The sequence below is a fragment of the Salmo salar genome, chromosome 27 (assembly GCF_965601325.2).
Source record: "Salmo salar chromosome 27, fSalSal1, whole genome shotgun sequence".
Taxonomy (NCBI): domain Eukaryota; kingdom Metazoa; phylum Chordata; class Actinopteri; order Salmoniformes; family Salmonidae; genus Salmo; species Salmo salar.
Window position 1 is genome coordinate 13,943,991 of NC_138317.1, and position 22,140 is coordinate 13,966,130.

General features: G+C 42.7%; 1 protein-coding gene across 3 annotated transcripts in view; it reads right to left on the reverse strand.

Annotated features, from left to right (window-relative positions):
* The window catches only part of LOC106588322 (atrial natriuretic peptide receptor 1), a 112,095-nt gene that overhangs the window by 19,618 nt on the left and 70,337 nt on the right, over positions 1-22,140 (reverse strand). For all 3 annotated transcript variants that reach the window (XM_014177183.3, XM_014177184.3, XM_014177182.3), the window contains 3 exons: positions 2,458-2,552; positions 2,119-2,254; positions 213-297 (listed from right to left, as the gene is read on the reverse strand). In XM_014177183.3, the coding sequence (XP_014032658.1) occupies positions 213-297; positions 2,119-2,254; positions 2,458-2,552 (316 nt within the window). The remainder of the gene's footprint in view (positions 1-212; positions 298-2,118; positions 2,255-2,457; positions 2,553-22,140) is intronic.

Sequence of the window (22,140 nt, forward strand, 5' to 3'; positions counted from 1 at the left end):
AAAAGCAAACAGAAGAGAAAGAGATGGGGGGGAAATAAAATTGAGAAAATTAAAGAAGAGCAGAGTATGGGAAGAGAGTGAACAGAATTGAGAGAGCGATAGAGGAAGGGTGGAGGAGGGGTCGGGAGCGGAAAGGTGTCATCAGAACCCATACCATCGACCGGTGTCTTCCTCAGCGAAGAGGGACGGTAAAAAAAGGGCGCACCACTGACCTGTAGATGAAGACGGTGACAGTGACGATGATGACGAAGATGAAGCAAGCCACAATGGCCACCATCTGGTGTATAGTGACCGTCCCTGGTAGGAAAGGAAAATTATTGAAGTTATATGACATTTTACCAAGGGCCAAATTCAATAGCACATGTCATAGCATGTAAAGCATATGCCCTGAAATGATATGTGTATTACATTTAGTTACTTAGGAGGCACTGCTATCCAGAGCCACTTCTAGTCAGTGCTTTCAACTACGGTAGGGAAAAATAACCAAACAATAGAAGTTGCTGAAACAACAACAGGTTTGTTTGACTTGGAAATATGTATTTTGTCTGCAACATTTTGTTTTGTGTGTTTTGGCAATGTACTGAAGTGTTGGTTTCCCGCAGTGTATGATTGATTGGATTCCATAAATATTAATTTAACTTTCATGTCTCAAAAAACACCTAAATCATGACACAGCGGGAAACCTAATCTCTTGATGTTCCTGATCTTACTAGCGAAGCAGCTGCCAAATACAAATGAAAAACAAACGCCACCGTGCATGATAACGAGGCTGTTATGATAATGAGATTGTCATGAAAATGAGACCGTTATGAAAATGAGACTGTCAGATATTTCTGTGGATATTCACAAATAACATCTACTGAATGAGAACAATCCTATAAAATGTTTCTGCAGATAATGTTACCGTGCAATCATCGAAACCTAAGGTTCAAATCCTAACTTGAGATGTCTATGTGTACAGTGACATCATGCAAATAATGTAACGTGGTCAATGGGGGATTTGTGTGAGTTAACTGAGTTACACTATATATACAAAAGCATGTGGACACCCCTTCAAATTAGTGGATTTGGCTATTTCAGCCACACCCATTGCTGGCAAGTGTATAAAATCGAGCACACCGCCATGCAATCTCCATAGACAAACATTGGCAGTAGAATGGCCTTACTGAAGAGCTCAGTGACTTTCAACATGGCACCGTCATAGGAAGCCACAAGTAAGTTTGTCAAATTTCTACCCTGCCACAGCTGTCCCGGTCAACTGTAAGTGCTGTTATTGTGAAGTGGAAACGTCTAGGAGCAACAACGGCTCAGCGGCAAAGTGGTAGGCCACACAGAACGGGACCGGCGAGTGCTGAAGAGTGTGGAAGCAACGTCAGCACAAGCAACGTCAGCACAATAACTGTTTGTCAGGAGCTTCATGAAATTGGTTTCCAGAGCCGAGCAGCTGCACACAAGCCTAAGATCACCATACGCAATGCCAAGCCTTGGCTGGACTGGGGTAAAGCTTGCCGCCATTGGACTCTGGAGCAGTGGATGAATTTGGGTTTGGCGGATGCCAGGAAAACGCTACCTGCCCCAATGCATAGTGCCAACTGTAAAGTTTAGTGGAGGAGGAATAATGGTCTGGGGCTGTTTATCATGGTTCGGGCTGGGCCCTTTAGTTCCAGTGAAGGAAAATCTTAATGCTGCAGCATACAATGACATTCTAGACGATTCTGTGCTTCCAACTTTGTGGCAAGAGTTTGGGGAAGGCCCTTTCTTGTTTCAGAATAACACTGCCACTGTGCACAAAGCAAGGTCCATACAGAAATGGTTTGTCAAGATTGGTGGGGAAGAACATGACTGGCCTGCACAGAGGCCTGACCTCAACCTCATCAAGGTGTGGTCATTGGTCATATAGTGTAGTGTATGTGTGAATTGCTCAGGTTAGGATTCCTCCATGACAGACTAAACAATCCTAGAGGTCAGAAGTCAGGGGCCTCATTTATCAATTTATCAAAAAAATTAATAAATCTCTTTCAATGTTCGTACAATTGTGAGTGGGTTTTGTTTATGCATATGCAAATATACATATTTTTATGTTGATAAATGAGGCCCAAGGGGTTCTTCGGTGCATACGTGCTAAGCAGGCGGGCTTGTCGTTCTTGAAGCCACATTCGGGGATGTCTTGGGGGGGGGTGCCCCCCGGCCACTGGACCTTCATGCCCGGCACTGGAACCAGCTCCTTCAGGGTGCTGTTGTAGACGGACACGATCTGGAGACACACAGGGTAGAAAACTACTGTAACTTTGGGTGTTGTCTGGGTAATGAAAGTGCCTTGTCATTGTAGGTTTTATAGCTGCTACACTTGAAGAGTGTCTAGGACAAAGACGACAGCTACAGAGTGAGTGTGTATTTATGTACCAGTGTGTGTTTGTGCCTAACCACCACTTTGTGCGAGGAGCAATCAGTGCCTACCTGAAAGACCCCAGAGTCAAGATCAGTCATGTCCCACAAGGCAAAGTCAATCTCCCGATCACCTGCCCCATCAATCTGAACCAAGCCAGTAACACCTGCCACAGAAGAGAGGAGAGAGAGACAGAGAGAGAGAGAGAAAGAACAGAGATTAACACAAAGGATTCAGGTGCACAATCTGGGCACAAGCTCTGCTATTTCCTCATTGCTTTCAAGTTTGAGAGATGGGCCTTTTGTATGATCCCGTTGGTTGATTTTGTTGTCCTTTACAAAAACAAATGAACAAACCATAGCCAGCCGGGTCCATAATGTGTAGCACCGCCTGTTGCCAGTCCCTGTGTGTTGCTACATCCTTTCCCCCACAGTATAACAAACCAACAGGATCAAAGTAGAAATTCCAAACTTCAGAAGCCTTTTTAAACCTCAAATACACAACACGTTTCAAAATTTCCTGCATTGCAGGTGCAGGGAAATTCTCCTGCGACAGAGTGATCAAAACCAATAGAGGTATTTTAAACAGATATCCTTAATTTCAGCTACTGTAGCTTTACACATCATACTAATATCTTTCCTTTCATCTTAGTTTCTCCGCTCACTGTGTAAGATGGGAACTAAGGCATGCAGGTCTTGAGTCAAACCAATATTCCAAGGCAAGACGATCGTGACCACTTGGGGGCAATGTCATGAACTAAACATTTCTAGAACTACTTTTCCCACATATACAGTATCATCCTGGCATAAGAGGGTAACGTGATTGGGAAATATAGATACTGTAAAAATGTATTGTAAACCTCAAGTCCAAATTGGAGGTAAATCAGCAAGTTTACTGTTTGGGAGGGGGTAGTGGAAAATAGGAGCATAATGTGATGCAAATCCCCTCTCTTGGATCACGTCCGGGGTTAAGTCACCCACATGGCTCATTCATCTACACTGTGCACACTTGAGACGGACATGGTTTTGAATATCAATAGGGGAAACCAAGGAAAACATATGAGTTGATTCAAACTGACGCCATCCCTCAGTTTGGTTACTGGCCCTAAAGTTGTGGGAGCTACAAAGTTAGATTGTCACAAAAAACGGAAACAAAACCCGGTACAGTGTTTTAAAAAAAACTGTTGCTAGAAGATGTTCGGGTGCTATGCGGCACACGCATTGCAGAAATTGTTCTGCTAATAACATCACGTGAGCTGACTTTTAGTCCCCATCATCTGTTTAACTTCACAGGCACTGAGGCCTTTCCCATAATTCACCTCTTTGGCTTATTTGATCAATGACAGAGACACACAGTGGCTGGGAACTGAACCTGTAACCTCGATGTCAAAAGCCCGGCCTCCAAACCCAAACACCCACTTGTTCCTCTTCAGACCACCGTGGTGGAAGAGTCTAGTAACAAAGTTTTGAAAAGAAAAGCTCTCTCTCTCTTTCGGGACTCAGAGTTGAACAGATTTTTAAATGAGCCTATAGAAATACATTCAGTTTATTGTGTATTATTTAGTATTTCTGCCATGCTCAACGTCATAAAAAGAAATGAATCGTTGCATAGTCTCTTCATTTATTTTCTCTGTGTCCAACATTCTGCCGCCTACATGTTCTACTGCTCTGATCTCAGATCAGATATGTGCAGCATCACAGCGGCTGTCCCTGACCTGAGTCTATAAGGCTCATAGTTGACTGAGGTAGTACAGCTCACTCGGAGACTAAATGTACCAAACTACTGCTTATATACTAAGGTCTCTAAGCTTTACAGAGTGAATCCCGGATGGAATGCATTTATATGACGCTCAAGGCTTAGGTCTCAAAGCGCTTTACATTGTACGGGGGTTAATTATCACATCATTCGTCTACGGTCTTACTTCAAAGGGCATTCGGCCCAGATGGCCATGGTTCTTTCAAAACCGTCATTATTTCAACAGACATGCACAGATTGATCTGTTCTGACATATACATATGACGCACGCCAAAGGACATAACGTCCATTACAGTAAACTAATTTGTCGCTACGCTACATGATGTCTGTCTCTATCATGACGACACTGCCGATTTATGACCTCTCAGTGTCAAACTATATTGAGCAGCTACTCAACTTTGAATCTACAGGACAGATATCCATCACTTGTAAATCTGACAAAAAAAAAGTTTTGAATAGTTGTCAAATGTGTCCCTCTTCTCCCTGCCTTGAAGTAATCATCACTAATCGAAACACGACTGGAAAGGTGAAAGCAAGGGTTCCACTACATAATTTCACCTCGTCCAAAAATGTCAGATCTAGGATTACTTCAAGGAAGGAAGAAAGGAAGGAAGCAGGGAAGTACTAAAGGAAGAAAGGACTGAAGGGAAGGAAGGAAGGACTAAAGGAAGAAAGGACTGAAGGAAGGAATGACTAATGGAAGAAAGGACTGAAGGAAGGAATGACTAATGGAAGAAAGGACTGAAGGAAGGAAGGACTAAAGGAAGAAAGGACTGAAGGAAGGAAGGACTAAAGGAAGAAAGGACTGAAGGAAGGAAGGACTAAAGGAAGAAAGGACTGAAGGAAGGAAGGACTAAAGGAAGAAAGGACTGAAGGAAGGAATGACTAATGGAAGAAAGGACTGAAGGAAGGAATGACTAATGGAAGAAAGGACTGAAGGAAGGAATGACTAATGGAAGAAAGGACTGAAGGAAGGAAGAAAGGACTAAAGGAAGAAAGGACTGAAGGAAGGAATGACTAATGGAAGAAAGGACTGAAGGAAGGAAGAAAGGATATATTTGAAAAGTTTTCTAACAGAGCCATTTGTCTAAACGTAAAACATCTTCACTCTTTCTGTCCTTCTGTTCTAAAATCTCTATCCCTTGTGTTGTAAAATACCTGGCTAATTAACGTGGGAGTAAAAAGCACAGTGGCAGCAGCGCTCATCTCTGACAGTACTAATCGTGGTAGCAGGGGCATGTGGTTTGGCCCTGTGCTGACAGCTAGGCGGGTGAGCGGGGGAGCGGTGGAGGGGTGCATTGAAAACAGAACTGTAATTAAAGCAAGTAAAGTGTGTGTGTGTGTGTGTGTGTGTGTGTGTGTGTGTGTGTGTGTGTAGGGAAAGAAAGGAGAAAGAGAGGAAGAGGAGCAGATCTCGTCTGACATGTTTTCCCAGCTGTCAGTCAGACAGGCAGAGCCCGGGGTGTGGGTCGTGCACCACCACAGTCAAATAAAGATTAACTGAATGATAACAGGGATGCTGCTTTTAATCTCGCGCCGGGTAACGTGACAAAATCGATCAAGCTTTCTGGCTTTCAGTCTCAAATGTAGAAACAGATACACAATATATCCAGACCACGTTCCATGTTTCAAATCAGCCATACATGAAGGTCACCCACAGGTTAAAACACACACACACACACACACACACACACACACACACACACACACACACACACACACACACACACACACACACACACACACACACACACACACACACACACACATCAACCCCTGGTCCATTAGTCATTGTAATAGGAGCCCCTCTGTGTAGAAGCAGAAAGTCAATGCCCTGCCCCTGACTTCTGGTGCCTGTGCTACTCCATCAGTCCTGCCTGAACACTGTCATCCACTTCACAGGACCAATCTGCCTCATTCCCTCTCTCTTTGGCCGAAATTATGTTTCCTTTATATTTGTTTGCTATGAACAGTCAGGTCTCCTTCTTTTTTTCATTCGTATTAGTTTAAAATAATAGAATGTCCCTGTTTTTTTGAGCTTACAATATAGCTCAGTATGTGTATTGTTTATTTCATACAGTCTTTTTTTTTCGTTATCAAGGGCGCCAATCATTTTGGACCTGACTATTTCTCTCTCTTTTCTGTCTCTTTAAATTCCCTTCACTATCTTCCTATTTCTGTGTCCTTCAATGTTTTTTTTCCATTTCTCTCACCTCACTTTTCACAATTTCTGGGATTTCTCATCTCTCCATCTTGCTTCCCCTCTCTGCTCCACTCCCCATCTTATTTACCCACTTCTTTATAAAAACCCCTCTCAACCTTTAATCTCTTCTCTTTCCCCCTCTCCTTCTTTCCACATCTCTCCTTTCACTTTCTGTAACCACCTCAGTCCATCTCCTCTCTCCATCTCTCCTCTTCACATCTCTTCCACTCTCTCTCCACACTTTCATAACCTCCTCCTGCAATCTCTCCATCTATCTGTTGCCAATCTGCCCGAGTCGCCAGCCTCAGTGGGTTTCAGTATAGATCTCTATAAGAGAGCTGGCTAACCCGCTGTAGTGATTGCATAGACCAGTCCACTTATGTCTCCCTGCTCCTCCGCCAATCTGTCTCTTTATGATGAGAGCAGAGCCCTCTTCCCATCCCGACCACATCTGTCACTCACTACTCAGATCAATGAAGAGGTACCTTGTTTACCCGTTCTATGAAACCTCCATTAATGGAGTCTCTTCCAGCATAGGTCCCGCTTGTTATTAAAGCTTATTCATGCCTTAATCATGTATTATAAATTATTAACAAATTACAATGGAAGGTCACTCGGTAACGAGCTAAGTTGACATTTCCTTTGTCATTTTCACTGTAAAATGAACAAACTGAATACGATGCTTGTGTTTGCTTTAGAAATGTCAACACAACCCACTGATAATTATAAAGGCTCGCATATCATAAATCAGCCATTTTAATTCAATTCAAATGCCTTTCTTTTAAGTCCTCTGTGGCTCAGTTGGTAGAGTATGGCGCTTGCAACGCCAGGGTTGTGGGTACGATTCCCACGGGGGGGGACCAGTACGAAAAAGTATGACAAACGTATGCAATCACTACTACTGTAAGTCGCTCTGGATAAGAGCATCTGCTAAATGACAAACAAATGAAATAAATTCCTGTATGTTTAAAAGCTCTACATTCCAATGTAGTGGCCTCTTCCATGTCACATTGAAACAATCAGCCAGGAAACACACAGGAACCCATGGCTGTTAGACAACCCAAAACATGCATGCCCCAACGTATCCGGGGCCTCTTAAAACTGTCAACACGGAAGCAACCAGCCAAGAAGTCACAAAGAAACCAACCACACACATGAGCTAATGTAACATCGGGGCCATTTATCATGGAACAACACAGGCTTTCCCTTATGAAATGCAACAGTGCCGCACCGTATCGTCACCGAGGGGGTTGTGGGTAACTGAAGAGCCATGAGGAGGGGGTTGTGGGTAACTGAAGAGCCATGAGAAGAGGCTTGTGGAGTTCACAGAGAGTGGGCTGTGGGAATCGGAGGAACCGAGCGATCCCACTCCCAGGTTGGGATTAGGAGAAGACGAAGATGGGAATCACAGGAGAACAACATCAACCTCCAGCCTCGATGTTCCCATGGACACCCGCTGGGTAGCCGCCTTCTTATCTCTGTGGCGATTGGTTGATGAGAGTAAAGAGGGGAATTTATTGGTTGAGCATCCTTTGCTACAGGAGTCTATTGATTTAGTTAGGCGAGTGGGCCCAGGAAATGCAAACTTGTAGTGTATTCAAGGTTTAAAAAGGCTTCTAAAGTTAATCATTTCAAGTTTAAAATGTCAGACTTGATTTGCCTGAACAAAAAATTTATCCTCCCCTACAAAAAAAATCCATTAATTATAATACGCATAATAAATGAACATTTCCTGTTGCTGCAGGAGTATTTTCCTGCTGTAGCAAACTGGATCAAATTAAGATCCTACATCTGTATGTGCTCAATCGATACAACTCCTCTGAAAATGTACTCTCATAATGATTCAGATATTTGGTATTGTACAGTGATGCTAAATTGGCCACAAGGTCGCTGTTGAATGTTATGCTGAGAATAGATGTAAGACAGACTGGTTGTTTTTCAACAGATATTTTTAACATGTTGTTGTTCTGGATGGCTCTTGGCACCCATTTAGCTGGGTTATATCATATCTTGAAAATAGATCATTTGCTTGTTTTTCTCAAGGCCCTGTGCTTTCAGAGTGCGTAATTATTGAACTGCTCACTAAAGTACAGAGGCCATGTAGCTACAATGTGCATCAGGTAAAGGTGTATTGTGAGCTTTGATGTGGTAAGTGGTTCGACTTTGATGTGGTACGTGGTTATACTTTGATGTGGTACGTGGTTATATTTTGATGTGGTACGTGGTTATACTTTGATGTGGTACGTGGTTATACTTTGATGTGGTACGTGGTTATACTTTGATGTGGTACGTGGTTATACTTTGATGTGGTACGTGGTTATACTTTGATGTGGTACGTGGTTATACTTTGATGTGGTACGTGGTTATACTTTGATGTGGTACGTGGTTATACTTTGATGTGGTACGTGGTTATACTTTGATGTGGTACGTGGTTATACTTTGATGTGATACAGCCTGGATTCGAACCAGGGTGTCTGTAGTGACCCCTCAAGCACTGAGATGCAGTGCCTTAGACCGCTGCGCCACTCGGGAGCCCAATTTAAGGTAGATTTAAGGTAAATAATTATCATCAGATAACTGGGATTGTGACTTTGATTTCCAGTCTCGCCTAATATTGGCATTTTGGTTCAGTCATTGAGATTTCTCCAGATAGGTGATTCAAATGTAAGATTTGTTTATTTGTTAATCATCCGAGCTAGTCAGTGTGTGTGTGTGTGTGTGTGTGTGTGTGTGTGTGTGTGTGTGTGTGTGTGTGTGTGTGTGTGTGTGTGTGTGTGTGTGTGTGTGTGTGTGTGTGTGTGTGTGTGTGTGTGTGTCAGGCCCTCTTGTTCTATCTATATTAGAAGTGCATTGTCGATAATGCGCACGGCGCTGAATAGACTATATTTACTGCTGATTACTGCTGATTAGAGCCCTAGTGAAAATCTGTACTGGTTGATGTCACACATCAGGAATAGGAGGGAAGGCAGACTGGCAATGATTGGTAGCAAGAAAGATTATCACACTGTTGGCGTGCTACTGCTTCTCCAGTCCCAATCATTCCAATGCTTCTTCTGTGCCTGGAATAAGAACAGGCAATCTGATAATCAAAACATTTACGTTCGTGTCCTTTACAAATATGAAGACCACAGGCTTGTGACATTAGCCAGTTGTCCTAATGAAAATATTAGGCCAACTCAAAATCAACAGTGTGATCGAAACATCAGACGTAGTGGAAAAAGTACAGTGCCACCAGCCACTATGACAAGTGCATTTCTCCCATTTAAAATACAACTCCTACCAGCTGTCCTATACCGTAATAAAACTATTAAGTATATTACCATATGTAAAACATTTGTACAATCAATACCATGAGCAATCAAAAAACAAAAAGTACCACCAGTGCTAGGCAACCAACCACAGGAAATATGGACTCTCCATTCTCCTATTCAAAACATACGTGTGCGTTCCAAATGTCCCATAGGACTCTGGTCCAAATGAGTGTACTGTATAGGGAATAGGGTGCCATGTGGATGCGCACATGGACACAGGGTGTGTGTCCATCAAGGGAATTGACACACGCTGGCTACAGCTGCGCCTAATCTAATCAGTGAGAGGAGAAATGGGAAAGTGGAGATATACAGTGCGGTCCGAGGGACAAAAATGTATGGATTTGTGAGGATGGGCAAAGTCAATAATGTGTGTGTGTCTGTGTGTGTGTGTGGGGGGGGGGGGGGGTGGGGGGTGCACAGCACACTTTAGGACCAGAATTCAAGGAGGTACCTGAGAGGTGGTTGTTAAATTGAACATTTGGGAGCTGGAAATACCTTTTTATTCCCATACCAGAAAGGGAGAGAAAAAAATTTGTTTTTTAGTTAAATTTGCAACACTGCATCATTACAACACTGCATTGCTCATGCCAATCAAACAACTTTTATAAGAGCGAAATAAAAAGATAGAAAGAGACACTGAAAAATAAAGAGAGAGGGAGACGGGGGATTTGAAAGAGAGAGAGAAACCAACAGTCATCAATGAGTTACCTATAACACTCGTCAGCACAGTGGGGATAGATGCAGACAGGGGAGCAGGCTGAACTCAGTGAAACAGGAGGCCATGATGATTCAGTAGTCAGCAGCACACCACTGAGCTCACATTACCCACAGGCAGCCTCTGGCAACATTATGGCTGTTTAGGGTTTAGCCCACAACCCACAGGGTTGAAATGATTCAATAACCACATCTAACCAGCTTTGAAGACTTAATCAAAAATAATAAACAAGCGCCAAGGGCGATTTTTTTTTTTTTATCAGTGCAGGGGCTGAACTGTGTGCAGTTTGTTTTGCTTCGTTTAGTTTGCAAAATTTTGACACTTGTTCTCAATAGAAACAAACCACACTGGATCCAAAACAAACCCTGAAGTCAGCTGAATGATCACATTCTAAAACTGTGCTGCCATGAACTGCAACAGAATGTTTCCTTTTCCGAAGGACAACTCTACCAATGTGCCCCTGTAAACCGTTTTACCTACACACATAAGCCCTCACTCCAAAACACCATTTAGAGCCTTTTAACACTTAGTAAAAAATTGGGTTTTGGAGGTACTGTAAAAGGGACGTTAGTCTTAGTAAATTGGTTAAGTAGTAAAAGATGCAGAAACTGATCCAGAGTCCCTAGAGGCTGTCACTCCATTGCGAATGGAAGCTCACAGCCATGATTCACAGACCTCAGACCAGTTTGGCCGATGCTGAAGAGAATAGATAGAGTGGCGACGTCAGGCTCAGACCACTTAGAGTAATGTGACCCATTGTTGTTTATTGCTGTTCTGAAGTTGACTTCTGACCTCCACTATCAAATACCTTTGTAGTGAGATAATAAGAACACTATAGTTGAGTTACAGTAATATTACACTATAGTTGAGTTACAGTAATAGAACACTATAGTTGAGTTACAGTAATATTTTACATTATAGTTGAGTTACAGTAATATAACTCTATAGTTGAGTTACAGTAATATAACTCTATAGTTGAGTTACAGTAATAGAACACTATAGTTGAGTTACAGTAATATAACTCTATAGTTGAGTTACAGTAAAAGAACACTATAGTTGAGTTACAGTAATAGAACACTATAGTTGACTTACAGTAATATAACACTATAGTTGAGTTACAGTAGTAGAACTCTATAGTTGAGTTACAGTAGTAGAACTCTATAGTTGAGTTACAGTAATAGAACACTATAGTTGAGTTACAGTAATATAACACTATAGTTGAGTTACAGTAATAGAACTCTATAGTTGAGTTACAGTAATAGAACACTATAGTTGAGTTACAGTAATAGAACTATATAGTTGAGTTACAGTAATATAACTCTATAGTTGACTTACAGTAATAGAACACTATAGTTGAGTTACAGTAATAGAACTCTATAGTTGAGTTACAGTAATAGAACACTATAGTTGAGTTACAGTAATAGAACTCTATAGTTGAGTTACAGTAACCGAACACTATAGTTGAGTTACAGTAATAGAACTCTATAGTTGAGTTACAGTAATATAACACTATAGTTGAGTTACAGTAATAGGCAATGAAGAAATGTCTGAGAATGGAATTCTAAAAGTGTATTTGATTACTTTGTAAAATGAACGGATTCACATACAAGGTCTAAAGTTTAAGTTACAAGGCAATACTGACATTAACAAAGCATTATTCTCAGCATGATCAGAGAGAGAAAGGGAGCGACAAAGAAACCATAGCTCATGAGAGAGGTAAAGATAAAGAAAGAGTGTAAGTATCTCACCAGTACAGGTCTGGAACATATAAGAAAGAGATTAATGAATCTAAGACATTTTATAACATCTGAGTGGTTTGGATTTAAAATCGGAGTTGTTGACCATTATACACTGCTCAAAAAAATAAAGGGAACACTAAAATAACACATCCTAGATCTGAATGAATGAAATAATCTTTTTAAATACTTTTTTCTTTACATAGTTGAATGTGCTGACAACAAAATCACACAAAAATAATCAATGGAAATCCAATTTATCAACCCATGGAGGTCTGGATTTGGAGTCACACTCAAAATTAAAGTGGAAAACCACACTACAGGCTGATCCAACTTTGATGTAATGTCCTTAAAACAAGTCAAAATGAGGCTCAGTAGTGTGTGTGGCCTCTATGTGCCTGTATGACCTCCCTACAACACCTGGGCATGCTCCTGATGAGGTGGCAGATGGTCTCCTGAGGGATCTCCTCCCAGACCTGGACTAAAGCATCCACCAACTCCTGGACAGTCTGTGGTGCAACGTGGCGTTGGTGGATGGAGCGAGACATGATGTCCCAGATGTGCTCAATTGGATTCAGGTCTGGGGAACGGGCGGGCCAGTCCATAGCATCAATGCCTTCCTCTTGCAGGAACTGCTGACACACTCCAGCCACATGAGGTCTAGCATTGTTCTGCATTAGGAGGAACCCAGGGCCAACCGCACCAGCATATGGTCTCACAAGGGGTCTGAGGATCTCATCTCGGTACCTAATGGCAGTCAGGCTACCTCTGGCGAGCACATGGAGGGCTGTGCGGCCCCCCAAAGAAATGCCACCCCACACCATGACTGACCCACCGCCAAACCGGTCATGCTGGAGGATGTTGCAGGCAGCAGAACGTTCTCCACGGCGTCTCCAGACTCTGTCACATGTGCTCAGTGTGAACCTGCTTTCATCTGTGAAGAGCACAGGGCGCAAGTGGCGAATTTGCCAATCTTGGTGTTCTCTGGCAAATGCCAAACCTCCTGCACGGTGTTGGGCTGTAAGCACAACCCCCACCTGTGGACGTCGGGCCCTCATACCACCCTCATGGAGTCTGTTTCTGACCGTTTGAGCAGACACATGCACATTTGTGGCCTGCTGGAGGTCATTTTCAGGGCTCTGGCAGTGCTCCTCCTGCTCCTCCTAGCACAAAGGCGGAGGTAGCGGTCCTGCTGCGGGGTTGTTGCCCTCCTACGGCCTCCTCCACATCTCCTGATGTACTGGCCTGTCTCCTGGTAGCGCCTCCATGCTCTGGACACTACGCTGACAGACACAGCAAACCTTCTTGCCACAGCTCGCATTGATGTGCCATCCTGGATGAGCTACACTACCTGAGCCACTTGTGTGGGTTGTAGACTCCGTCTCATGCTACCACTAGAGTGAAAGCACCGCCAGCATTGAAAAGTGACCAAAACATCAGCCAGGAAGCATAGGAACTGAGAAGTGGTCTGTGGTCACCACCTGCAGAACCACTCTTTTATTGGGGGTGTCTTGCTAATTGCCTATGATTTCTACCTGTTGTCTATTCCATTTGCACAACAGCATGTGAAATGTATTGTCAATCAGTGTTGCTTCCTAAGTGGACAGTTTGATTTCACAGAAGTGTGATGACTTGGAGTTACATTGTGTTGTTTAAGTGTTCCCTTTATTTTTTTTAGCAGTGTACAACGGGTGGGTCTAATACTGGACGCTGATTGGTTAAAACCACATTCCAGCTGGTGTCTATTCCACAAGTTACCACCGGCTAAAGCTATGATGTTGAAATGCCTATTTCCTCTGTTCCATCCCACTGAGCGATCCACTGTGTCATCAGCCCAGCCAGGCAATTTATAAACTTGATCTCCACTGTAAAAAGCATCTAGAGATTATCTCCCATTTATTTTAGACTAGCAAATGGATTTTAATAGCGGAGATTTCATAAACCATGCTCTCTGTCTCTGAAATGTTCAACATTGTTTCAATACTGAAATTCAATCTCCAGCTGTCCCATAGTAATGAACGTGTAGGGAGTCGGGAGTCGGGACGAGACAGACAGTCAGGTTCAGCCGGTCCAAATCATGAATCAGCATCATTTTTATGGATATATACAAAGAAATGTCAATAGAAAACAGGTCGAACTAAACAAAATGCGGCTAGTTTGCAGTCTTTCCAGCTTCAGTTTGAAGTGATTGTGTTAGCTGTGTTGTTAGCTAGCTCTTCTAAACAATAGTGTCCTGATGAGAGAGCACATGTTCTATGCCAAGGGTAATCATGTACCATTAGCTCATTGTTATGGATGTGTCCAAATAAATGTCACTAGAAAACAGCTTAAACTAATGCAAATGCAGCTCCTTTACTGTTATTCTGACCGTAAGTTAGCCGTAGTTGGCTAGCTAGCAAGCAAAGGATAAGAACATTGCCAGCCAGTATGGCAATGGAACATTTAGTACGAACAACGAACGTCCATAGATGCACAACAAAAAGACTTAACGACTGGGTCTCGTGTCTGGCAACCAAACCAATAGAACATATGACCAGCCAGCTTGGGTAGCAATCTTAGATTTGTGTCGGGACTATATGTCATGGCCTCTGTACGCCTAAGGAGATATTCCATCAAAAAAATCTGCCATTTCCAGCTACAATAGTCATTTACAACATTAACAATGTCTACACTGTATTTCTGATCAATTTAATGTTATTTTAATGGACAAAAAAATTTGCTTTTCTTTCAAAAACAAGGACATTTCTAAGTGACCCCAAACTTTTGAATGGTAGTATACACAGCGTGTAATACAGACCACACTGGGATAAGAAGGACACTATATCAACACGGCATGTGGCTATGACAGTCAAACACTGTACATTATCCGTCAGAACTACAGTACAAGAATAATGACCAAGCAAACTGCTCAGACTGACATCACAGGCTGCCTTTGTTTTCCTTCCCACTGATGAGGGTGACTAGGCGACCTGCGTCCATTTTGTGCCAGTCAGGGGCAGTTGACATGGCTCTGGCTCTGGTGGCCTGACTGTGTGTGTCTGCTCTTTGCTCTGTGAGTCCAAGCTGCCTTTGTCATCAAACACTCTGCCAGCTAGAGCAAGCCGATAATGTGGGAAGAAAAAAAGAGGGGGGGGGGTAAAAAGAGACTGTGGTGTTTGAAGCAATGAAAGTCAAAAAATACATTTTAAGGACGTGACAGCAAAGTTAGAGATAGCTGAGGTTACATTGAGGCCGAGTTGCTGGCAGTCTTCGGTTGGGGGTAGAGGTGGCGGGTCAGAGAAAGTGAGCCCACTGTGTCAAACTAGAAAGGAAAAGGAGAAGAGACAGGGAGAAATAGTGTGAAGAGGGATGGATAGCAAAAAAAGTGACAGAGACCTCAGAAGGCGGGGAGCGTCGATAAAGAGAAAGCGGGAAAGCGAGCTTAGAGGAACAGACCAATGGGGTGAAGGAAGGAGAAACAGATGGCGTAATGAAAAGACAAGACAGACAAGACAAAGTAGCCAGACAGACCGTAAAAGTAAAGTAGCAAGATAGTAACAAGAGTACAAGATGAAGAAGATAAAGAAGAGACAGGTACAGTAAAGGTGTAATAAAATAAAAGAGAGTAAAACAACAAGAGTGAGAGCCTGGACAGAGAGATACCAATTTAAATGGATAGAGCAGTTTTGAGGAGGGACAAAATACAAGAATAGAGTGTAGGCCTACCTAGCTGACAAAATGTAGCATAATGACGCCGTTATCTGGTTGTAAACCAGTTTTCTGGTTGTAGAGATGCGATCTAGAGACTTATTTTTTCACGACGTCATCCAGACGATCTGGTCAGATTACCAGACTACAACCAGTTAAAGATGTATTTTTCTGATCGCTAAAAAGATGTCTCAAAAATGTCCTTTTATAGCTAGTAAACAACCTGAACGTGACGTCACAAAACAGAGACCAAGTGTGAGGGCTAAAAGTGATTTAAGAGGGGAGGGTGCTGCTCTGCTGTGCTGCTCTCTGTATGACAGAGGCAGAGGGCGAGGGGGCCCAGATGGGAGAGATAAACAGGATGCTCTGTTTCCCCTTTATTAGATTTCCTTGCTTTTATTCTGGTCCTGTACCGTCATGTGTTCTGACAGAACCCACATGTGTCGCAGCCCTTTCCTGCTGTCAAATGACCTAGTGGCCTCATGGGTGGAATGTTATTCATATTTTTTGGGTTCAAACACTTAAAAAAAAACTGCCGAAAATCTGGTGTTTCTATGTCAAACGGTTTTGTTATATTTCCGTTTTCTGTGTATAAAGTGCAATATTGGGACGCAAACTCAAAATGTAATACATTTTAACTCTATATCTGACATAGTACAGATGTCCTCTTTTATTAAACCCATAACCATGTGTGTGAGGTGTAGACTTTTGTTTCAAAGTAGATTTGTTTAAGACTACCAAGAAACCCTCTGTGTGAAACTGATTTAGCCCACTGCAGTAAAAAGGTTAATCAGCACACACGCAGGACTGGACGTGGAGGATGGATAGAGCCCTGATTATTTGGGGAAAACAAAGAAGAGACTATAAACATTACGCACTTACATGCATTTCTCTCTTCACACACACACACACACACACACACACACACACGCACACACACATACACAAACACACACACTAATTCCAGTGTCTGTGTAGTTTACTGAGGAGTTTACCTCTACCCTACTACGTATTAACTCATGTCACCGTGTGTTTCCTCCTATCAGCCGACACATGAAGACAACCCAGCAGAAGACCGAACTAGGCCAAATTCATCCCGTAGGCCATTACACATAACTTCAAGTAATTCATACGACAGTATATTACTCCTGGAAAAAGGTAATACTCCTGACAAAAAAAAAAATCGTCTTGGTGCTCATTGCTTGTCTATTATGGTAACTTAAGGTCTTCAGGTGACCAGCACTTGGTAGGATGGTCTTGTGGAGGGGTTTCAGCATAAGTGCATAAATGTCTGATTCAAAGGAATGAAAATTATTATGGTCATTGTTTGCTTTATCTACAGGGGTGGTGAATATGACTGTATTAATGAAATCAGAGAAAATGGTGTTGAAAACTTTGTAACCATTCCCAACACAGAAAAAGACGTCACACATTCTATATCACCAAGTTCAAATTCACTCAGGCCCCATCAACTAATGTGATAAGCGGGGCTCACTCCAATTCTACACCACATCCGTTTCCATCTCTCCTCTGGCTATTTACATACAGTACGCTAGCCACAGAGGAGCAATTAGCTGACCGGACGTCCTCTCATGACGCAAATCCATTGCAAACTTTCCCAAATCCCCACTTTACACTGTAAAAATTCTGAGGAATGGTTTGGTCAGGACTGAGAGACAAGTTTATTGGGTGGAAGGTAGTCTAGTGGTTAGAGTGTTGGGCCAGTTTGAATACCTGAGCCATCAAGGTGAAAAAATGTGGCGATGTGCCCTTGAGCAAGGCACTTCAGAGGCTCCCAAGTGGCGCAACGGTCTAAGGCATTGCATCTCAGTGCTAGAGGCATCACTGCAGACCTTGGTTCGATTCCAGGCTGAATCACAACCGGCCGTGATTGGGCGGCGCACAATTGGCCCAGCGTCGTCTGGGTTTGGCCGGGGTAGCCCATCATTGTAAATAATAATTTGTTCTTAACTGACCTGCCTAGTTAAATAAAGGTAAAAAATAAATAAATGTTTTAACTTATTTGCTCCAAGGGTGCTGTACTACTATGGCTGACCCTGTAAAACAACACATCGCTGCACCTATCCAGTGTATGTGACAATAAAAGGGTGCAAATCTACATTAGAAAGGTGTTCCTCACTTTCTCTTTCCCCTCTCTCCCGCTTTTTCCCTCTCAGGCCTAAAGGTGTTATTACTGCTTTCTGATGGCTGGTCCGTCTTCAGAACAGCATCATTACAAATAGAGCCTGATTAAATTCTAGCTAGACGTGGTGGCTAAACATTTGAATTAAGGCGCCTGTCAAAGGGAGACTGTTCTCTAGGTGTGATAACAAGCATCAAGCGGTGGTGGTGAGGAGAGGATGGAGATGAAGGGGTGAAAGGAAAGAGGGATGATTATAATTGGAGGAGAGCGAGTAGAGCAGACAGGCCATTTAGGCAGCAGGCTGAGCATCTGTTTTTTTAAATGGCCGACGGATTGTGTCTGTCTATGGAGAGGAAAAGGGATTAAGCCACAATGAAGTTTACTGTTGAGTGGCATTTTGTGGGATTGGATAGCTTGTGAAGAAGTCAGTCATTGTCCTGCACACAAAGACTACATGTCCCAAGAGCACACATAACCTATACTCTTAGAAAAAAAAAGAACCTAAGAGGGTTCTTCGGCTGTCCCCATAGGACAGGGGTACTCAAGTCTTACCCTACGAGTTCCGGAGCCTGCTGGTTTTCTGTTGTACCTGATAATTAATTGTACACACCTGGTTTCCCAGGTCTTAAATCAGTCCTTGATTAGAGGGGAACAATGAAAAAATGCAGTGGAACTGGTTTCGAGGTCCAGAGTTGACTTTGAGGGCCATAGGAGAACCCTTTGAAGAACTGTTTTGGTTCCAGGTAGAAATCTTTTGGTTCCAGGTAGAACCGTTTCCCCTTTACAAAATGGCAGCTTCGGTCTCTGATAAGTGCATAGGAACACGGTGTCCGCGTACAGTAACATGCTATACATCAGGGCTCGGCAACCCTGATCCTGGAGTGCCGCAGGAGTGTTGAATTTAGGCAATCACTGAACTGATCAATTAGCTAAGTTGGTCAGGTGTGGCGCCTTGCTGGAACAAAATCCTGCGGTACCTGCTGCACTCCAGGACCAGGGTTGCCTACCCCTGCTATACCTGAGCTCAAAGTCTCTGCTTTACAGCGCTGAATGGTATTCAACTGTAAGACGTTCTAAGTGGGAGCAACACCTGCAGCAAGAAGATGCCCCCATCCTTCCTGCCAATGGGATTACTTTTGCACATGTTGGTGTTGTCTGAGTTAAGTGAGGGGAATGCAGTAAATCGAGAGGATGTGTTCTGGAAGAGGAAACGCTGAGGATTATAATAAATAAGGCTTTGAATTCATACAAGCAAACCACACGCCCATGAGTTCAAATGTGCTCTTCACATTTCCATACAACAAAACTAATTTAATTTACAGTATCGACATTTATAATTGCAATGTTCGATGTACAGTTACAAAGAAGACATGGCGTCATACCCTGGGTAGTTCCTGAACAGAATATGGCCATGTTCGCCGTATTGTGAAAATAATTGCCATGGAACACACACCTAAATGCACTTATGACTCTATTCTCTGCGCACAAGAAAGCATAACACTGAAAGATTGTATTTTATAACTTAGTAAGTAATGTTGGCAATAGATACTGTAAGCTTTCAAATGACGCCTACCTGACCCAGTTTGCGATTTGTAAGGGACTGCTTTTGGCTTGCGTAAAAAACAACAGTAATTGTGTGATGGTGGGAATGCAGGGCTGTGTTCCAAACAAAAAAGAACAGGCTTGCTTGCAGCAAATCTGAAGCCAAATATGGTGATGAGAGGAAGCACAGTGGCTGGCAGTGGGAGAAGATGGAGCGAGATAAATTTTGTCCGACATTTCGCAAATTTTCTCAGCGATGAAACATTTTATCTCAATACATTTTTCTGTTCCCAAAACTAGAATCTATTATGACCAGAGTGGACTAAGCTCTGTCGACTTTACCCTTTGCCAAAGTTAAAAAAAAATTGCATTGTTTAGGAGTGCAAGGGCGAATTTAGTTACTGTGCACTTCTCAAAGTAGGCGTTCCCGAACGGAAATATGCTAGAACGCGTCAATAGGATCTCGCTAGCTCATGCTTGGCCCCACCCACTTCCTTGTCTGTTGTGACGTCTATGATTAATTTGCTCCCATTGGAAACGACTGTGGTCTATCTTGGGTTAGATCAAAACATACATATGGATTGACCATGCCTCTACAGCCAAAGTTCTATGGTTTGCATGCACTGCCGAAGGACACTAGTATGGAATAGGTGCTTGGAGTTTGTCTGTCCCCAAGAAGGCACCAGTATCTCTAGCTTGGTGTGCAACGACTGGTGGTGGTGAGCATAACCAGAGATACTGGAATATAATGACCTCTGGTATAACTTAGCTAACGACGTTAGATAACGTTATTGCTGGTCATGTAGCTAGGTACCTATCATTTGATAAAGCGAGGCAAGCTAACTACCGTTATCTAGCGAGGCAGGCTAGCTAATGTTTTAGCTAATGTTTTAGCTAACATTAGCATAGCTAGCTAGCTCGATAACTAGCTAGCTACCTCATTACAACTTAGTTAGGTCGTAACTTATTGTGTTTAATATAAGTTTACAGTTGAAGTCGGAAGTTTACATACACTTAGGTTGGCGTCATTAAAACTAGTTTTTCAACCACTCCACAAATTTCTTGTTAACAAACTATAGTTTTGGCAAGTCGGTTAGGACATCTACTTTGTGCATCATACAAGTAATTTTTCCAACAATTGTTTACAGACAGATTATTTCACTTATAATTCACTGTATCACAATTCCAGTGCGTCAGAAGTTTACATACACTAAGTTGACTGTGCCTTTAAACAGCTTGGAAAATTACAGAAAATGTCATGTCTTTAGAAGATTCTGATAGGCTAATTGACATCATTTGAGTCAATTGGAGGTGTACCTGTGGATGTATTTCAAGGCCTCTTTGCTCGACATCATGGGAAAATCAAAAGAAATCAGCCAAGTCTGGTTCATCCTTGGGAGCAATTTCCAAATGCCTGAAGGTACCACGTTCATCTGTACAAACAATAGTACGCAAGTATAAACACCATGGGACCATGCAGCTGTCATAACGCTCAGGAAGGAGACGCGTTCTGTCTCCTAGAGATGAACGTACTTTGGTGTGAAAAGTGCAAATCAATCCCAGAACAACAGCAAAGGACCTTGTGAAGATGCTGGAGGAAACAGGTACAAAAGTATCTATATCCACAGTAAAACGAGTCCTATATCGACATAACCTGAAAGACCGGTCAGCAAGGAAGAAGCCACTGCTCTAAAACCGCCATAAAAAAGCCAGAGTACGGTTTGCAACTGCACATGGGGACAAAGATCGAACTTTTTGAAGAAATGTCCTCTGGTTTGATGAAACAAAAATAGAACTGTTTGGCCATAATGACCATCGTTATGTTTGGAGGAAAAAGGGGGAGGCTTGCAAGCCGAAGAACACCATCCAAACCGTGAAGCACGGGAGTGGCAGCATCATGTTGTGGGGGTGCTTTGCTGCAGGAGGGACTGGTGCACTTCACAAAATAGATGGCATCATGAGGGAGGAAAATTATGTGGATATATTGAAGCTACATCTCAAGACATCAGTCAGGAAGTTAAAGCTTGGTCGCAAATGGGTTTTCCAAATGGACAATGACCCCAAGCATACTTCCAAAGCTGTGGCAAAATGGCTTAAGGACAACAAAGTCAAGGTATTGAAGTGGCCATCACAAAGCCCTGACCTCAATCCTATAGAAAATTTGTGGGCAGAACTGAAAAAGCGTGTGTGAGCAAGAAGGCCTACAAACCTGATTCAGTTACACCAGCTCTGTCAGGAGGAATGGGCCAAAATTCACCCAACTTATTGTGGGAAGCTTGTGGAAGGCTACCCAAAACATTTGACTCAAGTTAAACAATTCAATGGATTTTTGAGTCTGACTATAACGACGTGACCAGCAGGAATCTAATCCAATCTTGAGCTACAATCAGTCTACATCTGTAAAGCATTTAATTAGGGTTTCCACTAGTTGTCACAGCCACAAATTATAAATTGGCCATATCATAAAATTAATGAAAACAAAAATGTGCTTTTTGGTCATAATTTAAGGTTAGGGTTCATCTAGCCTTGTCGAAAACCAGAACCAAAATGGGAAAAATTGCTAAATAGGGGTGGGAACCCGCTGTAAATCAGTAGCGCCTCGCAACACGTCAAACCAATCAAATGTCTTGCTTGGGCGGAGCTCCAAAGGTGCTCACTAGAT